Source organism: Mustela lutreola, chromosome 7, assembly GCF_030435805.1.
Source record: "Mustela lutreola isolate mMusLut2 chromosome 7, mMusLut2.pri, whole genome shotgun sequence".
In the NCBI taxonomy this organism is placed as follows: Eukaryota; Metazoa; Chordata; class Mammalia; order Carnivora; family Mustelidae; genus Mustela; species Mustela lutreola.
In genome coordinates this window covers 151526529-151546421 of record NC_081296.1, presented here as the reverse complement: position 1 = coordinate 151546421, position 19893 = coordinate 151526529, and the positions used below count along the sequence as shown (strand labels likewise).

At 68.0% G+C, this 19893-nt stretch overlaps 1 protein-coding gene across 4 annotated transcripts in view; it reads right to left on the bottom strand.

Annotated features, from left to right (window-relative positions):
- Positions 1 to 19893, bottom strand: part of KIF26A (kinesin family member 26A) — a 40573-nt gene that overhangs the window by 1229 nt on the left and 19451 nt on the right. For 2 of the 4 annotated variants that reach the window (XM_059183288.1, XM_059183291.1), the window contains exons 4-15: positions 18631 to 18821; positions 11343 to 11532; positions 6964 to 7176; positions 6379 to 6472; positions 5854 to 6116; positions 5592 to 5757; positions 5290 to 5452; positions 4848 to 5010; positions 1686 to 4494; positions 869 to 1074; positions 725 to 745; positions 210 to 360 (exon numbers count right to left, since the gene is read on the bottom strand). In XM_059183288.1, coding sequence (XP_059039271.1) covers positions 210 to 360; positions 725 to 745; positions 869 to 1074; positions 1686 to 4494; positions 4848 to 5010; positions 5290 to 5452; positions 5592 to 5757; positions 5854 to 6116; positions 6379 to 6472; positions 6964 to 7176; positions 11343 to 11532; positions 18631 to 18821 — 4630 coding nt within the window. The remainder of the gene's footprint in view (positions 1 to 209; positions 361 to 724; positions 746 to 868; positions 1075 to 1685; positions 4495 to 4847; positions 5011 to 5289; positions 5453 to 5591; positions 5758 to 5853; positions 6117 to 6378; positions 6473 to 6963; positions 7177 to 11342; positions 11533 to 18630; positions 18822 to 19893) is intronic. The other 2 variants (XM_059183289.1, XM_059183292.1) reach the window with 1 other exon arrangement.

Sequence of the window (19893 nt, the reverse complement as noted above, 5' to 3'; positions counted from 1 at the left end):
AGGGACAGTGAGCAGCGGGTCAGGGGCCAAGGACAGGCGTCCCTCCCCGCCCAGCGTCTAGGTCCCCGTCTGGGCCAAGGTGAAGGAGGGGGCCGGAGCTCTCGAGGGAAGCGCCTGGCTCGGGGACGGACAGCAGGCGAGGCGAACCAGGGCAGAGGGCAGGGATGAGGGTCCTGCAAGCCTTGCCTCCCCGGGGCCGGGGGACTCACACTGCTCCAGCCAGCGGCCGGGCTCCAGCATCAGCCGGCCCTGGGTCTCCGCCAGCTCCCCGCACAGCTGCTCGTGCTTGGCCTGTACCTCCCGCAGCCGCTGCTGCCTGCGCTCCGCCAGCCGAAGCCGGGTGCTGGCGCACACCAGATCCTGGGGGGCAAGGGGCAGGCAGGAGGCTCAGGCCTATAGGACGACGGGGTCTCCCGGCTTTGGCCGTGGCACCCTCCTCCAGCCTCTGGGCCCGGGGAAAACCTACAGTGCGGCCTCAAAGGAGGGCAGGGTCAGCCCCGGGTCCCCCACAGGTGAGGTTCAGGCCAGACGCTCTCAGAGTAGCCTGCCAAGGCCTGCCTGGGACCCGGGCCCAGGACGAAGGGGCCCAGCTGTGGGAGACCCTTCAGCAGGGCAGCTCCACGGGACAACCGTGGTGACCTCAGGACCCTTCCGGCCACCCACTTGGCCTAAGGTGGGCATCGGTGGCCACCACGGCTTCAGGGCTGGGAGGGCTGGTTCCTACCTTCTCCACGTCCTGGGAGGGCTGCGGGCAGGAGGGGAAGGCAAGCTCAGCTGCTGCGCCAACCCCCAGGGGGCCCACCCCGCCATCTCAGGGCCTCTCCGCACCAGCCCCCCACCCCGGGCCCCAGGCCCCGCCGGCCCTGACCTCAGCCAGGTCCTCCCTCGGGGGCGGCCGGTGCCGCTGCAGGCGCTCCACGTCGTCAATCTCATAGACCTTGATCTCGAAGGGCTCCTTCAGGGAGCCGGCCAGGGGTGGCGGCAGGTCCACCCACTGCCCAGGGAGGCCGGGCTTGCGGCCCAGGGCAGCAGTGTCCGGCATGGGCGCCGGGATCAGCCGTCTCCGCTGTGGACCTGAAGCAGAGGGCCGGGGTGCTGGGTGAGCGGGGGCTGGGGCCCGCTCCCAGGACTCAGCGCCTGGCCAGGGGCTCGTCCAGAAATCCCCAGCCCTTACAGGCCCCCTCGCCTGGACAGCCGCCCCAGCGGCCCACACGGGGGCAGCCTCTTGGCTGGCCTCTCCTGGAGACAGCCCTCAACACCCCAGTCACGCCGAGGCCCTGCTCAACACCCCCTACTCCCACCGCCACCCCGGACCGGGTCCTCAGCCCTCCCGCCAGTCCCCCAGGCCCAAGTGGTACCCCTGCCACGTCTCCCAGGACGTCCCTCCCTGCTCCCCGCCCCAGCCGCTGGCCCACTTCCTCCGCCACGTGCATAGCAAGAAGCTGGCCCAACCCACTGGGTCCCCCGACCCCGCCACTGGCTGTGGGACTCCCAGGCAGCTGGGCCTGAGCCCAAGAGACCCCAGGCTGAGTGCCCTACACCCAAGGCCTCCCCTGACCCCTTATGCCCCACCGGGGTGACCTGCGACGCCAGCCCTCAGCAGCTTGCTCCGACAGGGATGGCCCAAACCTCGGGGACAGCGCGGGGGCAGAAGGGGGCCCAGTGGGGGTCGCACCCACACCCACCTGTGGCCCTCTTCTTGGGGGACCTGAGGCTGCGGGAGCGGGCCCCCGGCGAGGCGGCCCCGCTGTCACTCATGGAGTCGGGCGCGGACGAGGCGCTGCCGGTGGCCTCGCTGTCACGCAACACACTCTCATAGCCGCTGCTGCCGCCGCTGTGGTAGAAAAGCGCGGTGCGGCCCATGGCGGGTGGGAGCTCGCCGCTCAGCACGCTGCTGTTGTCACTGCCGTGGCCGCTGCTGCAGCGCTGGGGCCGCCGCGGGGCCGTGACCTTGCTGTAGGGGGAGGGCAGCGCGGGGACAGCGGGTAGCCGCTCCTCCCCCACATTCACGCCACTGTCGCTGCCGCTGTCCGAGTCCGCCGAGCCCCAGGAGGGACCACCTCTGCTGGGGGCACCGCTGGCCGCCAGCTCATTGACGCGGCTGTGGGCGGCCCGGAGCGCCTGCCTGGTGCCCATGATGGTGCCCCGGCTGGCCTTGGCCCCGACACCAGGCACAGCCCGCGGGGCCGCCCGGGGAGCCATCACGGGGCCACTAGGGGTCCTGCCCACCACTGGGGTCAGTGGCTTCACGGGAGCACACAAGGCCCTTGACCCACCCACTGCTGGACTGCGGCCCTTGCTCCCGCCGGCTGGGGGCTTGGGGGCCCCCATGCCTTTGGCCGGGCTGCCCCTACAGCCTGGAGCAGGCCCAGGCACGGAGCTGGGGGACGGAACACCCAACCTGGGCACAGCCCGGGCCCTCCCGGGAGCCTCCCTGGCCTTGCCGTGCGCCGGACCCTCGCACCGCTCGAGAGAGCCATGGGCGCTGGGCCGGCTCGCGGCTTCCACCTTGCCCGCCCGGGCCTTCAGGCTGGACGTGGCCCTGGTGACAGAGTGGTCCGCCCGGCTCCCAGCCCTGGCCTCCTCCTCTCCTCGGGGAAGGGCAGCAGCCGCAGCCCGGGTAGGGCCCCCACCCTGGGGAGCAGTCAGCGCTGGGCTACTCTTCTGTTCCAGGCTGGACTTGCGCACAGGAGGGGCCGGGGGGGCTGCCCCGCCAGGTCTCGTGAAGAGGCTTCCCTTGGGAGCCAGGCTCCGCTTGCTGCTGGGGGCAGCCTTCGGGTTGCCCAGAGAGGCGGCCGCAGCCGCCAGGACGTCCCTGCAGGATGCGGCGGGTGTGGTCACACCCAGCGTGGTGGCCCCCCTCCGTAGCGGGGGTATCTGGGCTACGGCCTCTGGCCTCGGGGCCGCCCCGACTGCCACTTCACAGCCGTCCACCACCCTCCGGGCACAAGCCAGCACTGGGGCTGGGCTGGGGGCCCTGCCGGCCGAGGGCCCCTGGCATGGGCCACATTCGTCTGCCCGGAGCAGCCAGGGGTCCTCGAAGAGGCCTCCGGGGCCAGGTGGGCTCGCGGCCAGGCGAGTGCAGCCTGCGCGACCGGCCGCTGAGGAAGTCCTCGGTTTCCGGGGGAGGCTGGAATGGATCGTCTGTGCGGGGGCCGCCCCCCACGGGGATGCGGCTGGGGACTCCCTACCAGGTCGGGCAGGGGCCGCAGAAGCCACGTCCCCAGGGTGAGGACTCTGGGCCGGGCCAGGACCATCCGGTCTGCTGTGCTCCGGGAACCGACAGCTGCCCTCGTCCGGGGAGCCGCCCGGGACAGGGGTGCCCAGGGGGTCGGGCCCCGCTGGCGAGTCCCGGCCAGCCCGGAAGGTAGGCGGGGGTGCGGGGCTCCAGCGGTCGTCCATGCAGATGCTGACCTCGCTGAGCCAGGAACTGACCGAGGTGCCCTGGCTGCTCCCAGCCCGGCCCGCCCCCTCCGAGGGTGCGCCCGCAGCCTGTGCGGTGTAAGCCTCGAGCTCATCGCTGATGCTGCTGATGATGCTGACCGGCCTGGACCCCGAGGCTACGGCCTGCAGAGAGCAGTTGCTGCCGAAGCTGGCCAGGCTGCTGGGGCGGCCGGAGCCGGCCAGCGCCCCCAGGGACAGCTCCTCCACCACCGTGAACACCAGCTCATCCTCGCCATTGAGCTCCACGGGCTGCTGCAGTGTCACTGTGGTGGTCAGCAGGCTCCGCTCCAGACGGCGGCCGTGTGCGGGGGGCCGGGGGCTGCCTGCCTGCCCGCTCCTGCCCACGGGGGGTGTCCGCAGCACGCCGTCCGCGCTCCCTCCCCCCGGGTCCTCCGGCGCTCTGCTGGCTTCCAGCTGCCGAGGAGGCGGAGGGGCCGGGCTGGGCAGTGGCCTCCTACCCCCAACCCCAGCGGCCTTGTCCGGCACCAGCAGATCCCTCCGGTCGGCACCAGCCTTAGAGGGTTCCAGAGCACCCCGGCAGGCGTCTGGGGCGGGGCTGCCTCGAGGCGTGCTGGCCGCCAGCGGGGAGCCTGCCGCCTTCCTGGGAGCGCCGGCCTCGGGTGGTGAGGGCCTCCTGCCCCCGCAGGCTGGGCCGGCCGGGGCTGCCCCGGGGACACCCTCGCTGCCGTCGATGCCCTCCAGCCGCTCCTGCAGCTCCGCGAAGGTGCTACAGCGGAAGTGGTCGGCGTCCCTCGGGCCCTCGGAGGGCCGGCGGCGGCGGAGCGCGGGGATGATGGGGACGAAGTCGGGCGGCCCTTCGTCATCGGTGAGCTCGCGGTCTGACAGGGCCACCCCGCCGGGCCCCACGTAGATGACCGTGTCGCAGGACTGCTCGCTGCTGGAGGAGTAGTCGGGGTCTCCGGGCGAGCTGGAAGCCAGGCGGCCGGGCTCCGAGGCCACGGAGCGGGGGTGGAAGGGCCGCAGGTGCGGGGGGCGGCGGGCACGGCCCTCCTCGCAGGAGCTGTCCCCGCCGGAGGAGCTGGACGCGTACTGGGGACAGAGCAGGCCTGCGTGAGCGGCCACCTTCCCCACCGCCCCATCTACGCATCCCAGCCAGGGGAAGGACATGCTCCCGCCGAGGGCTGCCCAGGGAGTGCCCTGCTGGCTGGCTCCGGAGGGACACGGGCCACCCCCAGCGGGTACACGGCAACCGCAGGCCCCCCTTGGGAGCGATTCCAGTGTAGCCCTGGGTGCCAGGTGATTTGGGGCATAGCCCCCTGCCTTGTCCAGGGGCACATGGGGAGCCCAGCCAGGGATGGGCGGCAGGTCCCTCACCATGCTGGGCAGGGGCCCTCACAGGGCTCTCGGGGGCGGGAGGAGCAGGCAGGAGAGACAGAGCCAACCTTGACTTTCTTCCTACGTAGCCGGTGGATGCGGGCAGCGAGCTGCACGGTGCTGAGCGTCTCGGCGTGGCGAGCGGGTGCGTCTGAGACGTGGGCGATCATGGTGGTCCGGCAGCTGGGGGCCGCCAGGCACTCACGCAGCAGCAGGGTGAGCCTGTGCTCCCTGGGGGCGAGGGGCGCTCAGAGGCTGCAGGCCTGGGGAGGGGAGGTCAGGGCGGGAGGCTGGGCATGGGGGTGCGGCGGGGCGGAGGGAAGGAAGGAGGCAGGCCTCTCCCCGGGACGGAGTCATGCCTGGAGCCCAGGCCCAGCTCTGGCATCCGGCCCTCGGGCAGCCAGGCCCCAGGAGCTCAGCGGTCCAGGCACCCTGGGTGCACCTGCCACGCCCTTGGCTAGCTCCTAGGGGGCCACCTCGCCACTACCCACCAAGGAGCCTGCCACTCACCTATAGGGCACATGCTTGGCTCCGCTGACCAGGGCCAGGATGACACTGCCCAAGGCGGACAGAGGCAGACACGAGGGTCCCCCAGGGGCCTCCCCGCCCCGGCCAGGCGCCCCCTCACACCCGCCCAGGTCGATGAGGTGCAGGCGGCTGCGGCCTCCAGACACTGAAAGCACAGGGTGGGAAGGTGGGGGAACGGCCCCGGACCCCCTGATCCCAGACCCCCAGATACCCCGGACCCCTGGGCTCCCCCAACCCCAGGCACCGCGGGGAGGGCCGGCGGGGGCGCGCGAGCCGACACCTACTCCCACCGCGGCCGCACTTCTCCACGCGGTACTGGTAGACGTGCAGCGTGAAGACCAGGTGAGAGCCACAGCCGGGCCGGCGGGAGCCACGGGCCGCCAGCGCCGCGTCCAGGTACAGGCCGGCCTTCTCCGCCGTGGGAGCCCGAAGCTCGCTCTGGTTTGGCAGCTGGGGAGGGCAGTGCACAAGCTGGAACTCAGGCCTGCCTCCCGGAGGCTGTCTTCACTGTCCCCCAACCCCGTGGCCGCGAAGCCGGTGGCGTACCTGAACCTCACACCCAGGGTCCTCCCGCAGGTACACGCCCGGGGACTGGGAGTCCTGGATGCTGCCGGAGGCCGCCTCGGCCAGCAGGTCCCGCAGGCTCTCGTCGGGGCCGCACACCTCCGCCGCAGACACGCGCACTGAGAAGCGGGTGCCCGTCCTCTCCCTACGCTCCTCGATGAGCCTGAAGAGCCAGGAAATGGCACAGGGCACAACGCCCAGGCTCTGGGGCGAGCTGTCCTTCCCGATCATGGTGTAGGACTTGCCTGGGGGGCGCACGGACGTGTCAGGCCCCCACATTCACCCTGACACGCCCTCAGAGCCCAGCCACGCCCAGCTGCTCCCAGGTCCAACCTGGGAACACCGAGACCAGGGTCCCCCTGCCGCCTAGGAGCAGGGGGCTTTCTCTCCACGTGCCCCCACCCCCGGTCCTGGGCCCACCCCCTGCCCGCATGGGACAACCCATTTCCCCCGTCCTTCCTGCAAGAGGCCCAGAGACTGCGGACAGGAAAGATGGGGAACGCTTACCAAGGCTCGCGTGGCCGAAGGAAAAAATGCAGCCATCAGCCCCACTGACCACTGACTGGAGCACGTCAGCCACGGTCCCCGAGCAGACCTCAGCCTGAGCGAGGAGCACAGGGCACCAGGCTGGCACGGGGGTCACGGGGCCGACACCCAGCCTCCCGCCACGCCTGCCTGTCCCCATCCCGCGCCGGCCGGCAGCTCAGAAGGCGGGCAGGCTGGCACACACAGGCCCCAGCTCTCGGAGCTCTCCACGCACTCGCACGACACACACGGCGTGGGCCAGTCGGGCGCACAGCTCACACCGCCCTCGTGGGGCAACCTGGGACACGGCCCTCACCGCACCCCCGATGCTCACGTGCACCCGGCAGACAGCAAACCCTGCTCCCAAAGCTTCCCCGGAGCCCACAGAAAATCCAGCACTTCTGCAAACGGCCCGACAACAGCACCAGCAGGGGAGGAGGCCCCCAGGCCCGAGCCAAGGAGGGAAACACACCACAGGCCGGGCCCGGACCACTGGGCCTCACTCTTACCCCTCCTTTTCCTCCCTGGGCACCAGACGCAAGGGCAGGCCTGGCGCCGGCCCCTCACCTGCTCCGAGTCCTGGGGGAAGACAGCATCGAAGGCAAACATCTTGGGAGCCGCGGCGGAGGCTCGTCGGGGGCCCGAGCTGCCGGGGGGGGGCCCAGCAGCCTGGTCGTACAGGATCACCTGCTTCTTGCGTGGGTCCACCTTCAGGAAGGACGCGGACTCGGCCGAGGGCTGCGCCCCCTGTGCGGGCCAGACCCGCAGCATGACCTTCACCTGCAGGAGGCGGGCGGGAGCGAGCGCGCGCCTGAGCCGCGGCCACCAGCCCAGCGGCCGCTAATTATAGGCCAGGAAGAGCTCGCGCGAGCGGAGACAGCGGGCCAGGCCTCGGCACGGGGATCCCCACCGCAGGAATGCGGGTGCCTGCGTCCCAGCTCTGGCCACGGCAGGTCCCCTATGAGATCAGCCCGACAGGCAGAAAGCGAGGCTCATTGGGAGGCGGCGCTAGCCTGGTGCGGGGCGGTCAGCAGAGAAGGAGGGGCCAGGACAGGGGAGCACAAGGGTGTGGTGGGGGAGCAGGGGGTGGGGGAGGACGGGGGAGCACTGGGCTGGGGAGGACAGAATGAGAGAGAAGAACGGGGGAGGACGTGATGACGCAGGACGGGGGAGCACAGGTCGGGGAGGGCGGGGAGGGGGTCCGCAGGAGCACTGGGCTGGGCGGACAGGACAGTGCTGGGGGATGGTGGTGCAACCAAAGTGAAAAACCTCCTGGCACCTCAGTGAACAGAGGGACGAAAGTGGGAGATGGTACCCAAGGGCACCCCACCTGCCCTTGACCTGGGGGTCCTCCACACCCTCCACGGTGTCCGAGGCAGAGCTGGAAGCTAAGTGAGCTCAACCCAGAGGCACAGAGCTTTGGGGACCAGAAGCAGCCCCACACCCAGGGCGCAGCTCTTCCGGCTTCCCTAGCCACCGGCCAGCGCGGCCACCCCCAGCCCAGGCCCACTGAGGCTTAAGGAGGGAGGAAACACGCGGACAAGTCGACGGTGACACCAGGTCATACAGCCTGAGAGTGGTTCTCCTCCAATCCCAGATCCCAAACCGAGGGCAGAGGGACACGGGAAGCCGGAGGGGCAAGCAGAACAGGCCCCACTACACAGCCCCTAGTCCCAGCCAGCAGGGCCCCTTCTCGGAGCCCCCAGGGGTGCATCTCCCACCCTGGACCTCCCTGCACCCCATCTCCCAACCTCGGCTGGCAGCTCCTGCCCCTAGTCGGGCCTCTGCCTCCTCCACAGAGCCTCCCAGCCACGCCCCAGGCCAAGCGGGAGCCCTGAGTGCATCTCCCCGCCCTGACACCCTGACAGCAACGTCTGACCGGAGTTACAAAGGCACACAAGGGGGATGGCCTAGGGCACCAGGGCTCTGACCCCAGAGCCAGCTAGGGAGCCCAACTCAAACCCCAGGCATGGCGGCATCCGGGGGCCGGCAGGAAAGACACACATGGTGGTCCCCAGAGGGAGAGCTCAGCTCTGACGGGGAGAGCTGGAGACACTGAGGCACGGCGAGGGGGCGCAGGTCGGGGAGCACGGGGGACAGAACAGGGCCTTAGCTTGGGGCCCTGGTCAGGGGCCAAGCAGCCTCTGCTCCTGTGTGACCCTAAAATACAAAAACAGACACAAAAGTGTGCCCCCCACCCCCCACCCCGTGCCGGGTCTGCAGAAGACAGGCGTCCCCATGGCTGGGCCACCAGCCCCAACACCCTCGAGGGAACAGAGGCTCAGCAGGGAGGGGGGCTGGAACCTAGACACAAGCGCCTGGCACGCTGTGCTAGAGACACCCCAAAACCCGCATGGAGAAGAACCAGCCCAAGCTGCATCTTCTTCCCAGCCCCGGGGGCACCCCCTGACCCAGAGGAGCCCCAGGGCTCTAGGGCCCCTGTGGGGAAGGACACCAGATGCGACGTTCTGCTGAAGGACACCACCTTCCACTCCCCGATGAAACCTTCGATTTCTCCACTACGGCATAAATCAAATTACCCGACTCATTTCAGAGCCAATATTTTTCACGGGTTTAATTGTAAGTGACAGATACATAACGCGGCGGAATTGGTTTACTGTGGGTGGTTTGCACGAGGCCCATCTCCTCCCCTTCAGCACGTGGCAAACTGACGTGCAAAATCGCTCCAGGAAGGAGGGGACGCGCTCTCGGGGGAGAAGCCTAAGAAACGCTTTCCCGCCGCACTCCCCGAACCTGGGCGAGAATCGATTCTTTTATTCCCGACGACACGAACAAAACTACTTCATTTCCAAAGGCTGCCGCCAAGCAGGCAAAAATGTGCACTTTCCGGTAATTTCTGGCGATTTTTTTTCAGCATGAACTCCCCGCCACTTCAGGAGCCAAATGGGTTGTGCGGGCTGGAGGGGGTTCCTGGGGGGCTGAGGAGGGGCGCTTGCAGCGCAGAAACGGCCCCGGTGGTGCCGGGAGCCAGCCACGAGTCCGCACGCAGGGACTCCACCCTGCGTGGAGGGGACAGGCGGCCCCCGGCAGGCCACCCCATCCTAGCTGAACGCACGGGCCATTGTCTGTAAGGATCCTCTCTTTCAGGAAATGACAGGGTCTTCACAGGAGACAAGGCGGCTGAGTCTCTCCCCCAAATGTTCAGATATTACAAAGCAGCGCTGAATGGCTGCCAGGTAGGGAAAAAACACGTTTTGCATAAAAAAGGACTTCCACTCCTAAGAGGTGGCCCAGGCAGCGAGGGGGGAGGGGCGCCGCTCCGCACCCACAGAAAGGATGTCTTTTTTAATACTGCGAGATGATGAATTATCTTAAGTAGCACATTAATGTCAGAAATCGAGCGTAATCTAACTTCTTTTCTGTGACAATATGAAATGCCTTTCAGGAGGCATTTCTGACTGTGACATTCGTGCAAATAACATCCAGGGAGGCGGGGGGGGGGGGGGGGACAGGCTGGAGGGGGGTAGGCAGCGGGTGGGCTGGTGGCCAGGGGCTCCCTGTATGGAGGGACTGGGGCAGGGGGAGGGGAGGGGGCTAGTCTACCACGTAGAAAAGGGAGGAGCTCCCAGCCCCAGAATACTTAGGTGGAGACCGGGCCCCAGGAGGAGGTGGCCCGGTGCTGGAGAAGCGCGGCCCACCCCTACCCACCCCTGCTTTCAGACAGATGGTCCAGACCTGCCAAGTGAGCAGGCCAAGGTCAGAGCCAGGCCCCAGAGCTGCTGGAGCCCTTCCCCTGCAGCCACTCTGCCCTGTCCAGCTGAGTGTGCCCACCACCGCCCAGGCACTTCCCCGGCCCAGCGGCGGGGCGGAGAGTCCCTCCTCTAGCTCCAGGGACACCGATGCCATGAGGCTTGGCCATGTAGGCTCTGAATCTCGTGAGGGCTTGGGGGTGACAGGGTGAGAAAAGGCTTCCAGAAGGAGCAGCCTGGCAGAGTCACCACAAGACTCGGGGGTGTGGCTCAGGCCTGCGGCCCCTCAGGGTCACCAGGAGCCCAAGGCCCTGGAGGCCATTCCCAGGCAGGGTAGGGCGGGCCTGCTGGGGAGAGCCTGAACCCAGCCAACCACCTCTGCGGGGGGTTAGCCTCTGGGCGCTGGAGAGGCCGGGGGTGTGGGGTGCCGGGGTGCCGGGGTATGGGCCCACAGTGGGCCCACCCCAACCCCCAACCACCCTCAGGGGTGTACCTTGGAGTGGCCCATGGGAGCAGCATGGGCAGAAAGTCAGGAAAAAGCTCAGGGTGTGCTTTCGGGCGGGGCCGTCCTCCTGCCCAGAGCTGTGGGGCGTGCCTCGGCCCCCCGCCCCCCATGGGCACCTCAAAACACGCTCACACAACCCATGCCCGCAGGACCCTGAGTGAGGCCGGGGTGCAGTTACAAGCGACCGGACAAAACTGGACCGGGGCCCAGACAAAAGCCTAGTCTGGGCTAAAGGCCACGGGAGCCAGGGGTCGGAGCCAGGGACCAGCCAGCCTGTTCCAAGGCAAGGCCCTTCCCTGCACCCCCCAGACCCAGTTTCCCCACCTGACCAGATGATCACACGGTGGCCTGGAGGGGTCCCATCTCTTCCCGGGAGCCCCACCTCAGGGCAGCATGCCAACAGACACAGAGTATGGGGGTCCCCAGGGGTCAGAGCCCAACCCCAGTCCCGGGGAGCCCTGGCTGTCCCACCCCAATGAAACCAGCACGAGCCCCTGGAACCCCCACCCGTTTCCTGAAGCCCCACCACAGTCTCTGAGGCTCCTGTCAGGTCCCGAGCTTCCAAGGTGGACCCGGGCCTCGGTCTCCCGGCCTGCAGCCCACCTCGTCCAACCTGGGAGGACACAGGGTCCCGCCACACCCAGCACCCCTCCCAGCACCTCCCTGGACACCCCTAGCTTCCTCCCACCCCCAAGCCCCAGGGGTCACCCCCACATCAGCGGTGGGTCTACCTTTCCGATACTGCCGGGATTGTCCTTAACCTTGGAGGCGGCCCTGAGCAAGCAGGGGGGTGTGGGGGGCGGCCACAGCTGCAGGACCCCGCTGAAGTCCGTGGGGTACGGGGAGGCACTGCGGGCAGAAGGGGCCGGCGGCGGATGAGGTTTCTTGCGCTTGGAGGCCAGGCTGAGCTTCTGGGCAGCCCTGAGGAGGGGAGGAGAGGAACCAGGTGGGGCTCTCGGCTGTCCTGGGCGCCTGCCCTGCCCCAGGTCGGCCCCACGGCCACGTCCCTGCCAGGCCAGGCGGCAGACGCCCCTCCCCTCCCCCCACCCTGCCCTGAGCGCACCTTCCTCCCACCAACCTCAATCGGCCCTGCTGCGGGGTGGGGGGCTGGCTGGAGCGTGCGAGGGTCAGCTCCTCCCAGGCTGTGCGACCCGGGCATGGTGACCTGTTCTCTGTGCCTCAGTCTCCCCACCGCTAGCACATGCTGACACAACCAGCGCAGGCGCCTGTGCGCAGCCCTGAGAAGCCAAGGCAACCAAGGAACCCTAGGCCGTGCCGGTGGCCAGGAGAAGCTCCACGAAGCCCACTTCCCCTGATCCCGTGGCCCCCAGGCCCCGACCCACCGCCCTCTCCTCTGCAGCCCTCTGGGTTCTGCCCACAATCCTCCGGCCCCACACTCAGCCTAGCACTGGAACCTGCCAGCCCCACAGCGTCCCCAGGGGACCCACAGTCCTCCCCAGACCCCGGGGTCTTCCTTGACCCCAGAGAGGCTCCCGGCGCACCTGTGAGAGGCAAGGTTCCCGAGTCCCAGGGCGCCCTCCCACACACGCGTGCCCACCACAGGCCCACCACACCCGGGGCCGTGACTCCCACGGACCCTCCTGCCAGGCTCTCCCCACCGCGGCTCCTGCAGCCGGCCAGCCATCTCTCTCTCCCGGGGCCCCAAGGGAGAGCTGGCCTGGCGGAGCACCCACCCTCCACCAAGGGCGGCCCCTTGCGCGGGGTACAGCAGGGACACAGATGGGCCGGGGCCATATTCGCACGCCACTCCCACCGCCCGGAGGGCCTGGCCTCCGTCGCCCCGTTCCCGCGGGCGGGGGCCCAAGAGAGAGATTGGGATGCGATCTGAGCCCCCGGCTGACGCCCCCACCAACACCCACCTGCACCTCTGCCCGGCTCCCTGCAGGACCCACTGCCACCCCAGAGCCCTACCTCCGAAGCACGCCCACAACAGGGCCTGCCCACGCGGAGCCGCCCAGCCCTCAGCAAGGCTCCTGCTCCGCGGTCTTGCTCAGCTTAACTAGGAGCTGTCTTCCAAGAGCCCCCGGGGACGGCTTTCCTCTGAGCTGGGCGTCGTGGCGGGAAATAAAAGTAATTTCTGACAGGGCAGACCCGTAACAGAGCGGGGGCGGGGTGCCGGTGGGCGCCTGGGGTGGGGGTCTGCAGGTGGGGCCCACCCCAGGAGGAGCCCCAGCAATTCGGGGTGCGGGAGCCCTGAGCTGGGGTGCTTGGTCTCTCGGACCACAAGCCCGCATGAGCCCAATTCCCACCTACTTGTAAACCTCACAACCGCCTGCAAGGAAAAAACCCACCCTTGTTCCTCCGCCTGCCGGAGAGTCACCCAGCGGACCAGCGGCCGAGCGGTGACAGAGAGAGTCCCCTGGGGGCGGAATGCATGAGTGGGAGTGAGTGGACGGCAGGAGCAGCTCTAAGAAGGCCACGGGAGCGGCCACAACCCAAACGGCCATGGGACCGACCCTGGGGGCCGTGAGGGCTGGGCAGGGGGCTGTGGGAGCCTAGGGCTCCTCCACCCTGACTGCCGCCCAGCCTCGACACCCGTCCAGGACTCCAAACACCCTGAGCTACGCCACATGGGAAGGAGCTGTAGCCCCGAGCCGGAGAATGAGCCCTCAACAGGCACCCCAGCCCCCCTGCCTCGCACTGCCCCCGGGGGTAGGACTGCCCAGGAGGGCGGAAGTCCACAGGTGCAAGCGCGGCCCAGGGAACTAAGCTGAGCCTGCGAAGGTCAACCAGGACCCAGGGACTCACTTCGTCTTCTGTAAATGGAAGTGCCATGGGGCCTGTTCCCAGGATTTGGGGAAAGGGCAGCACCAAGGGGCCGCCCAACCCCAGCATGCATGGGAGGGCGTCAGTCAGGTCCTCAAGCTGATTGGACAGACCAGCAGACAGCCTCGGCTAAGGCATGACCCCCCACCCCCGAAAGCTCCCCGCCCCGGGTCGTGCAGGGTCAGCCTGGGCCCTGCAGCGGTGTGAACGCACAACCTGAAGCCTCCAGGGGATGCAGACCTGTGGCTGATGGGTGAGGGACTGGGCGAGGCCAGAGCAACTTCGGCTGGAGCCTCCAGTCTGCAAAGGCCACAACCAAAGGGCAGAGCTTTGCCTAGTGGGTCCCACAGCAGGCCATGAGGGCTCTGCCCCTTCTGTGACCCTCTCAAGAGCCAGGGGTCTGCAGCACAGACCTCGGCACATGCAGGCCACCCTCAGGGCCCTAGCACTGCAGCGTGGGGACATGTCCTTCCCCACTGGACACATCCCAGTCATGCCTGGACAGAGGTGGGGCCTGGCACCTTCTGAGGACCCGCCAGCCCTGGGAGTCTGGAATGTTATGGGCCAGGTATCTCCACCCTGCAGTCTGATCTAACCCAGGGCACCCCCTCCTCCCTCCCCAGCCCTGTGGTCAGCCCCCGAGGGAGCTAAGGAGCTGTGCCCTGGCCCGCCCGGCCCTCTGGGTCCTGCTCTCACAGGCTCGTCCCAGCAGGCATGACTCAAAGGCGTGCGGCTGCATTAACAAGGGCCCCGGACTGCGCGCTCCCCTTTGATGGAATCCAGGCCCCTGGTAACTACTGGTACAAGCCCAGCGGCTGCACCTCAGTCCATAGGTCTGGACAGGCAAGGGAGGGGGCCTCTGGGGGTCAGGCCGGCCCTTGCACCTCTGGGCCTGCAGCCTTCTGGAGGCCCAGACCTGGTTTCTGAGCAGTGAAGTCACAGGGAACAGGGGGTGGTGATTTGGGGCCTCACAGAGCACCACACCCAGGCCCAGGACAGCCTGGGGGCCCAGGGTGGGACCTGCAGGGGGAGGAGGAGCAGGAGGCGAGACTGGCAGGGGAGTGGAGGCAAGTCTGAGTGGCCGGAAAAGAAGCCAGACAAACAGCAACTTCACCCCTCAGAAGACCCTCTTCCAGGAAGCCGGCCCTGATGCCCCCAAACTGGGCTTTGGCAGAACCTCTGCCTCCTGCTACTATAGGAACCAGTCCCTGTTCTGTGACACAAGACACAAGTTCCTGTGGCTGTGTCCATCCACCAGGCAGGGTCTCCCAAGGGCAGGAGTTTGACAAGCCCAAGGCAACACGGGGAGCTCAGGATGCCCTGACATGGCCTGGGGGTGTGGGTGAGTGAGAGGGTGAGTCAGTGGGCCAGTGAATGCGTAAGCGAGTGCATGGGAACACAGGTCAGTGGCTCAGCAGGTATGTGGGTCAGTGGATGTGGGGTTGCATGGAGGAGCAGGGGTGCGGGTGAGCAGGTGCAAAGAGCAGGGGTGCAGGTGAGCGGGTGCAAGGAGCAGGGGTGCGGGTGAGCAGGTGCATGGAGCAGGGGTGTGGGTGAGCGGGTGCGAGGAGGAGCAGGGGTGCGTGCGGGTGAGCATGTGCATGGAGGAGCAGGGGTGCAGGTGAGCGGGTACACGGAGCAGGGGTGTGGGTGAGCGGGTGCACGGAGCAGGGGAGCAGGTGAGCGGGTGCAAAGAGCAGGGGTGCAGGTGAGCGGGTGCACGGAGCAGGGGCACGGGTGAGCGAGTGCATGGAGCAGGGGCGCGGGTGAGCGGGTGCACGGAGCAGGGGCACGGGTGAGCGAGTGCATGGAGCAGGGGCGCGGGTGAGCGGGTGCACGGAGCAGGGGTGCAGGTGAGCGGGTGCAAAGAGCAGGGGTGCAGGTGAGCGGGTGCACGGAGCAGGGGCACGGGTGAGCGAGTGCACGGAGCAGGGGCGCGGGTGAGCGAGTGCACGGAGCAGGGGCGCGGGTGAGCGGGTGCACGGAGCAGGGGCGCGGGTGAGCGGGTGCACGGAGCAGGGGCGCGGGTGAGCGGGTGCACGGAGCAGGGGTGCGGGTGAGCGGGTGCACGGAGCAGGGGCGCGGGTGAGCGGGTGCAGGGAGAGGCGGGTGTGTGGTGAACAGATGAACGGGTGTGCGGGTGTGCGGTGAGCGAATGGAGGAATGAATGAGAGAGGCTGGGGGCCGGGCACCTCCCACGCCCCCCAGGGAGTAATTTGCCTTGTTATAAACAAGAAGTGCCTCTTCCCAACCAGAAGGTGGTTTCTGGGGCAGCTGGCCTTGATGGCCAGGCCCTTTCCCATGGGAGGGTCTGGGGACTCCTCTGACTCGGAGAGCGCTGGGCGGGGCCAACCCAGAGCTGCTTAACTGGGGAGGAGACCCCGGCCACGCCCCACCCCCAGCATCCACCCCATGGGGAACTGCCACCCACAGGTGCCAAGAGCCCCCAGATCTGCCCGCGGGGGGCCCAGAGGTGCAGGGCTGCCAAGAGGACCTAGACGGCTGACACCAGGGACCAAGGTCCCCATAGCCAGACCCCTCCTACCATGGCTGGCGTTTCTGGCAAATCCTGGGAACCTCACCCAGAGACTGAGGCTTCCTCCGTCTGAGCCCTCCCGCTCTGCGGGCCCCGGGCAGCACCCCTCTGGTTCCCCACCTCTGCTGGGTGCCGGGCTGGCCATTCCGTGGGCCAGGGGTCCAGGCAGACACCACGGAGGGGGCTCCACGGGGGCTGCACTTGGGGTGGGGGAGCAGCTGTGAGTGCAGCGGGCGGTCCCGGCACCTGAAGGAAACCTCACCCCTCCCCCTCCCGGCCCCTCCCCAGGAGACCCCAGCCATTCTTCCAAAGCCTCTACATTCAGGAATTTGGGAGGGGGTCCCCAGAAAGGTCCAAGCGACCACTAATGGAGACATCTTGGAAGAGGACAACCTGCGAGTTGGGAGCCAGAGGGCTCAGGAAGGGGTCAAGGTGACGAAATCCTCCAGAAAAAATGTAATTCTGGCCGCCCGCGCCATGTAGCCCGGCCTTCTCAGAACTCTGGTCGGGTCGGCACCCCGCGCTCCTACCACAGCCGTGGCCACCATGCCCGAACGGCCCGGCAGGCCCCACTGAGGGATGCGGGTGAGGGGTGCGGGGCGCCCAGCCTCAGCCCCGCTCGGTGGCCCATGAGCGTGAACGAGGTCCTGGACACCCGGCCCCCCTGCAGCCACACTCCACCTCGCTTTCCCCACACCGGGGCGAGGAGCTCAGAGGTCATGGGAAGGCCGGAGGCCAGGTCAGGACCCGCAGGTGGTGCTCCAGGAACAAAGGGAACCCACACGCCCAACCTCACCCCGTTCTGCCTCCCCTTGGCTCCTACTCAGCCCTCCAAGTCCACCTCCATGGACTGTCCCCAACAGCATGGACAGCACTCGGCTCTGTCCCTGCCCACGCCATGCTGCGGTCCAAGCTGTCTCCATATGAACCCATGCCAAGGGACAGGGCGTGGGCTGAGCTCAGCTCCGTCCCTAAGGAGCCTGGCGAGGGGCAGAGGTGGGAGCACGGAGCACGCAGCCCCGCGCATGCCGGAGGCCCCCATGGGTGCAGTCTCTCAGGGCCCCTGGACTAGCCCCTTCTCTGAGCCGCAGCCTCCCCCCCACACCGGCTTAAGGGTCCTGCGACCCCCGTGCACAGGCGGTCTCTGACCCGAGTCCGGCGAACGCTCAGGATGGCGTTCCCCATCAGACACACCTCCCGCCCCCAGCTGGGCCCAGGACTCTTCTAGAAGCGGCTAGATTCAGAGCCGTCCAACAGGCTGGAAGTAATGGCAGCCGGCACTGCGCACGCCTCCCGCCCCTTCGGGAAACTTGCCTCCCGCTGTCCCCAGCACTTGTTTCTATGGTAACTTCCCAAGGTCAGCAGCAGCCTTGCTCCCAGGGAGACAAAAGGCGGCCAGCACCTGCTTGGCAGGCTCGGGGTTACTAATGAGCCAGTGTGGCCCCCAGAACCGGGACCGCCAGGGCCGGTCTTCCTTCCCAGAAGGCGGAAGAGCCTCCGGCCGGTGGGAGCGCAGAGCGTGGCCACCACGGACAGCCCTGGAGACGGAGGCGAACCCCGGAGGCTCCTTCACTGCTCTGCCCTTCCCCTGCCCTTCACAGGACCCCCAAGCTGCAGGGCAGAACCCCCGCCAGCCCACAGCCAGAGCACTCACCAGCCGGAGACACAGCACCGCTCACCCCCCAGGCAAACCCACAGCCCGCGCTGATAAGGTGCCCGGCTCCCGCCGCCTCACATGATTCATGGACAAGTTTATCAGTGCCCGCCAGGGCTGCTAATGGGACAGTGACCCGCGGTTGGTCCTACCATTACCGTTCATTACCACCATTATATCCTGTAAGCCGCGGGCCTCCACGAAGGGTGAGAGCTCGGCCTCCTGTCTGCAGAACCCCTGCACCCTGCTGGGAGGGGTGACGGTCCCCGGGGACAGCGGGCCGGGAAGAGAGCCCTGCTCCCACCACACTTCCCTCCCCCGCCGCTGCCGGGCCTGCCGGGCCTGGGCTGCCCCAGCCCACATCTCCTGGACCTAGGGCCCCGGGAAACCACACCCAGGGCTCCGGTCCCATGCACCCACCAGCGCAGGACAGGACGACACGGCTCCTGGAGCTGATTGTAACCACAGCAACCGTGCCGGCCGCCAGTACCCGGCCCCCCGGAACACTCCAGGACCCCGCCCTCCAGGACACCCTCCCTAGCTCTCCCCAAAGTCCTCCATCATCCCCGGACACTCCCGCAAGCCCTGTCCCGCCCCCGTGCTCCCGGACTGAAATCTGCAGCCCCAGCCCACACCCCAGGACACCCAGGGCTGAACCTCCTCAGACATCAAGTCGCTGCCCTTTGCCTTAACTCTGAAGAAAGCACTATCTGACAGCAGAGTAAACTGAGGCACAGACGGGTTGTGAGACTTGCCCGCGGTCACCCAGCTCAGGAGGGGCAGGGACTCGATCCGCACCCTGTCTGTGGTGGCATCCCACCCCTGGGCCGAGAGGTCTCCGCTGCCCACAGCCGCTGACATAGTGCCCGGTGGCAGCGGTCCCCCCGTCCGCCCCCATCTGCCCCACCGGGCAGCAGCCAGGCCGCCCTTCTCACGGGGAAGGCCCGTGGGCCACAGGGGCCGGCAGCCAAGGTCCCTGCCCACAGCGCTCGGGGGCCCCAAGCCAGACCCAGGCCCCCCCGAGAAGCCGCAGAGGACGTACCTAATGAAGAAGGAGGCTGCCGCTGACGGGCCCGGGGAGCCCCCCGCCGGGGTGCCCGGGGCCGGGGTGACCAGCGCCGTCCTGCAGGCCCCGCTGAGGCCCCACGTCTTCGACACACCGTCAGAGCCCAAGCTGGGGGCACCGTCCCGGACAGAGTCCGCCACCGCCACGGCAGCCACCGCTGCTTCCGCCTGGCGGGAGGGAGGGAGCCCGCTGAGGAGCGCACGTGCGCTGGGGAGCCCGAGCCGCATGCCCCGGAGCCCCGGCAGACACGCCCCAGGGCCCCGCGACCTGCCGGCCAGCAGGGCCCCTGCAGCAGACATGGACACGCATGCCCACCCCAGGGCCAGACTTGCCAGCCCCTCCCACATCGGGTTCCAGAAACGCCGTGGGCACAGTGGTCGGGACAGATGGACGGGGAGGCCCACGCCCTCAGCCCCGGGCCAGCCACCTGCAAGCGCCCAGAGGCACGAGCCGGGAAGAAGCCACAATAAATATTCGTCACAAGCACTAACTGCCCCGTGTATGATAATGTACGATGTTCCCGTCATCTGCAATGCTACTCTGGCATTTCCAACTAATTAGCTAAAGTAAATTCTAGAAAGGGAGACAGCCCCGTAACGAAGCAGAAATGTAACTGAATGATCCCTAAGTCGGCGCCAACGAACCCGAGGTCTGGCTACACTGAGTATTGCATTCATGGGCGCTTGTTGGGCCCTGGACCCCCAGGCCAGACCTGGCCCCTGGCAGGGCAGGAGGGAAGCAGCCGGCCTCGGCCTGGCCACCCCCAGCACCATCCACTGCCCCTAGGCCACCCTGCCCCACCTCAAGGCTCCCCGGGGAACCATGCCTCGTCCCCAGGCCTCCGAGGTTCCACTCAGCCCCAGGAATTGTGGACAAGCACTGTCCTCTAGGCCCACTGGGGAGGACCGGGGTCCCCATGCTGACCAAACATGGGCCTGCCTGGTGACCCTGAGGGTGAGGAGCCCAGGCAGCAGTCACATCTGGAAGGCTCAACGTCCTTGGGGGTCTCCCAAGTGGCACGGCCAGAGCCCAGGGTGGGGCTACAGGACAAGCCACCATATCCCCAGGAGGAACATTCCAAAGGCGGTCCTGCCGCCACAGCGGAGGGTCTCACCCTGCCCTGCCCGGCCCGCGTCAGCACCAGCTTCCACACCCCTCCTGGGACACAGTAAAACCATGTCTGCAAAGGAAGGTACAGAGAGCCCCATACTTTCAGCTGGAGGAAAGGCACACAACACC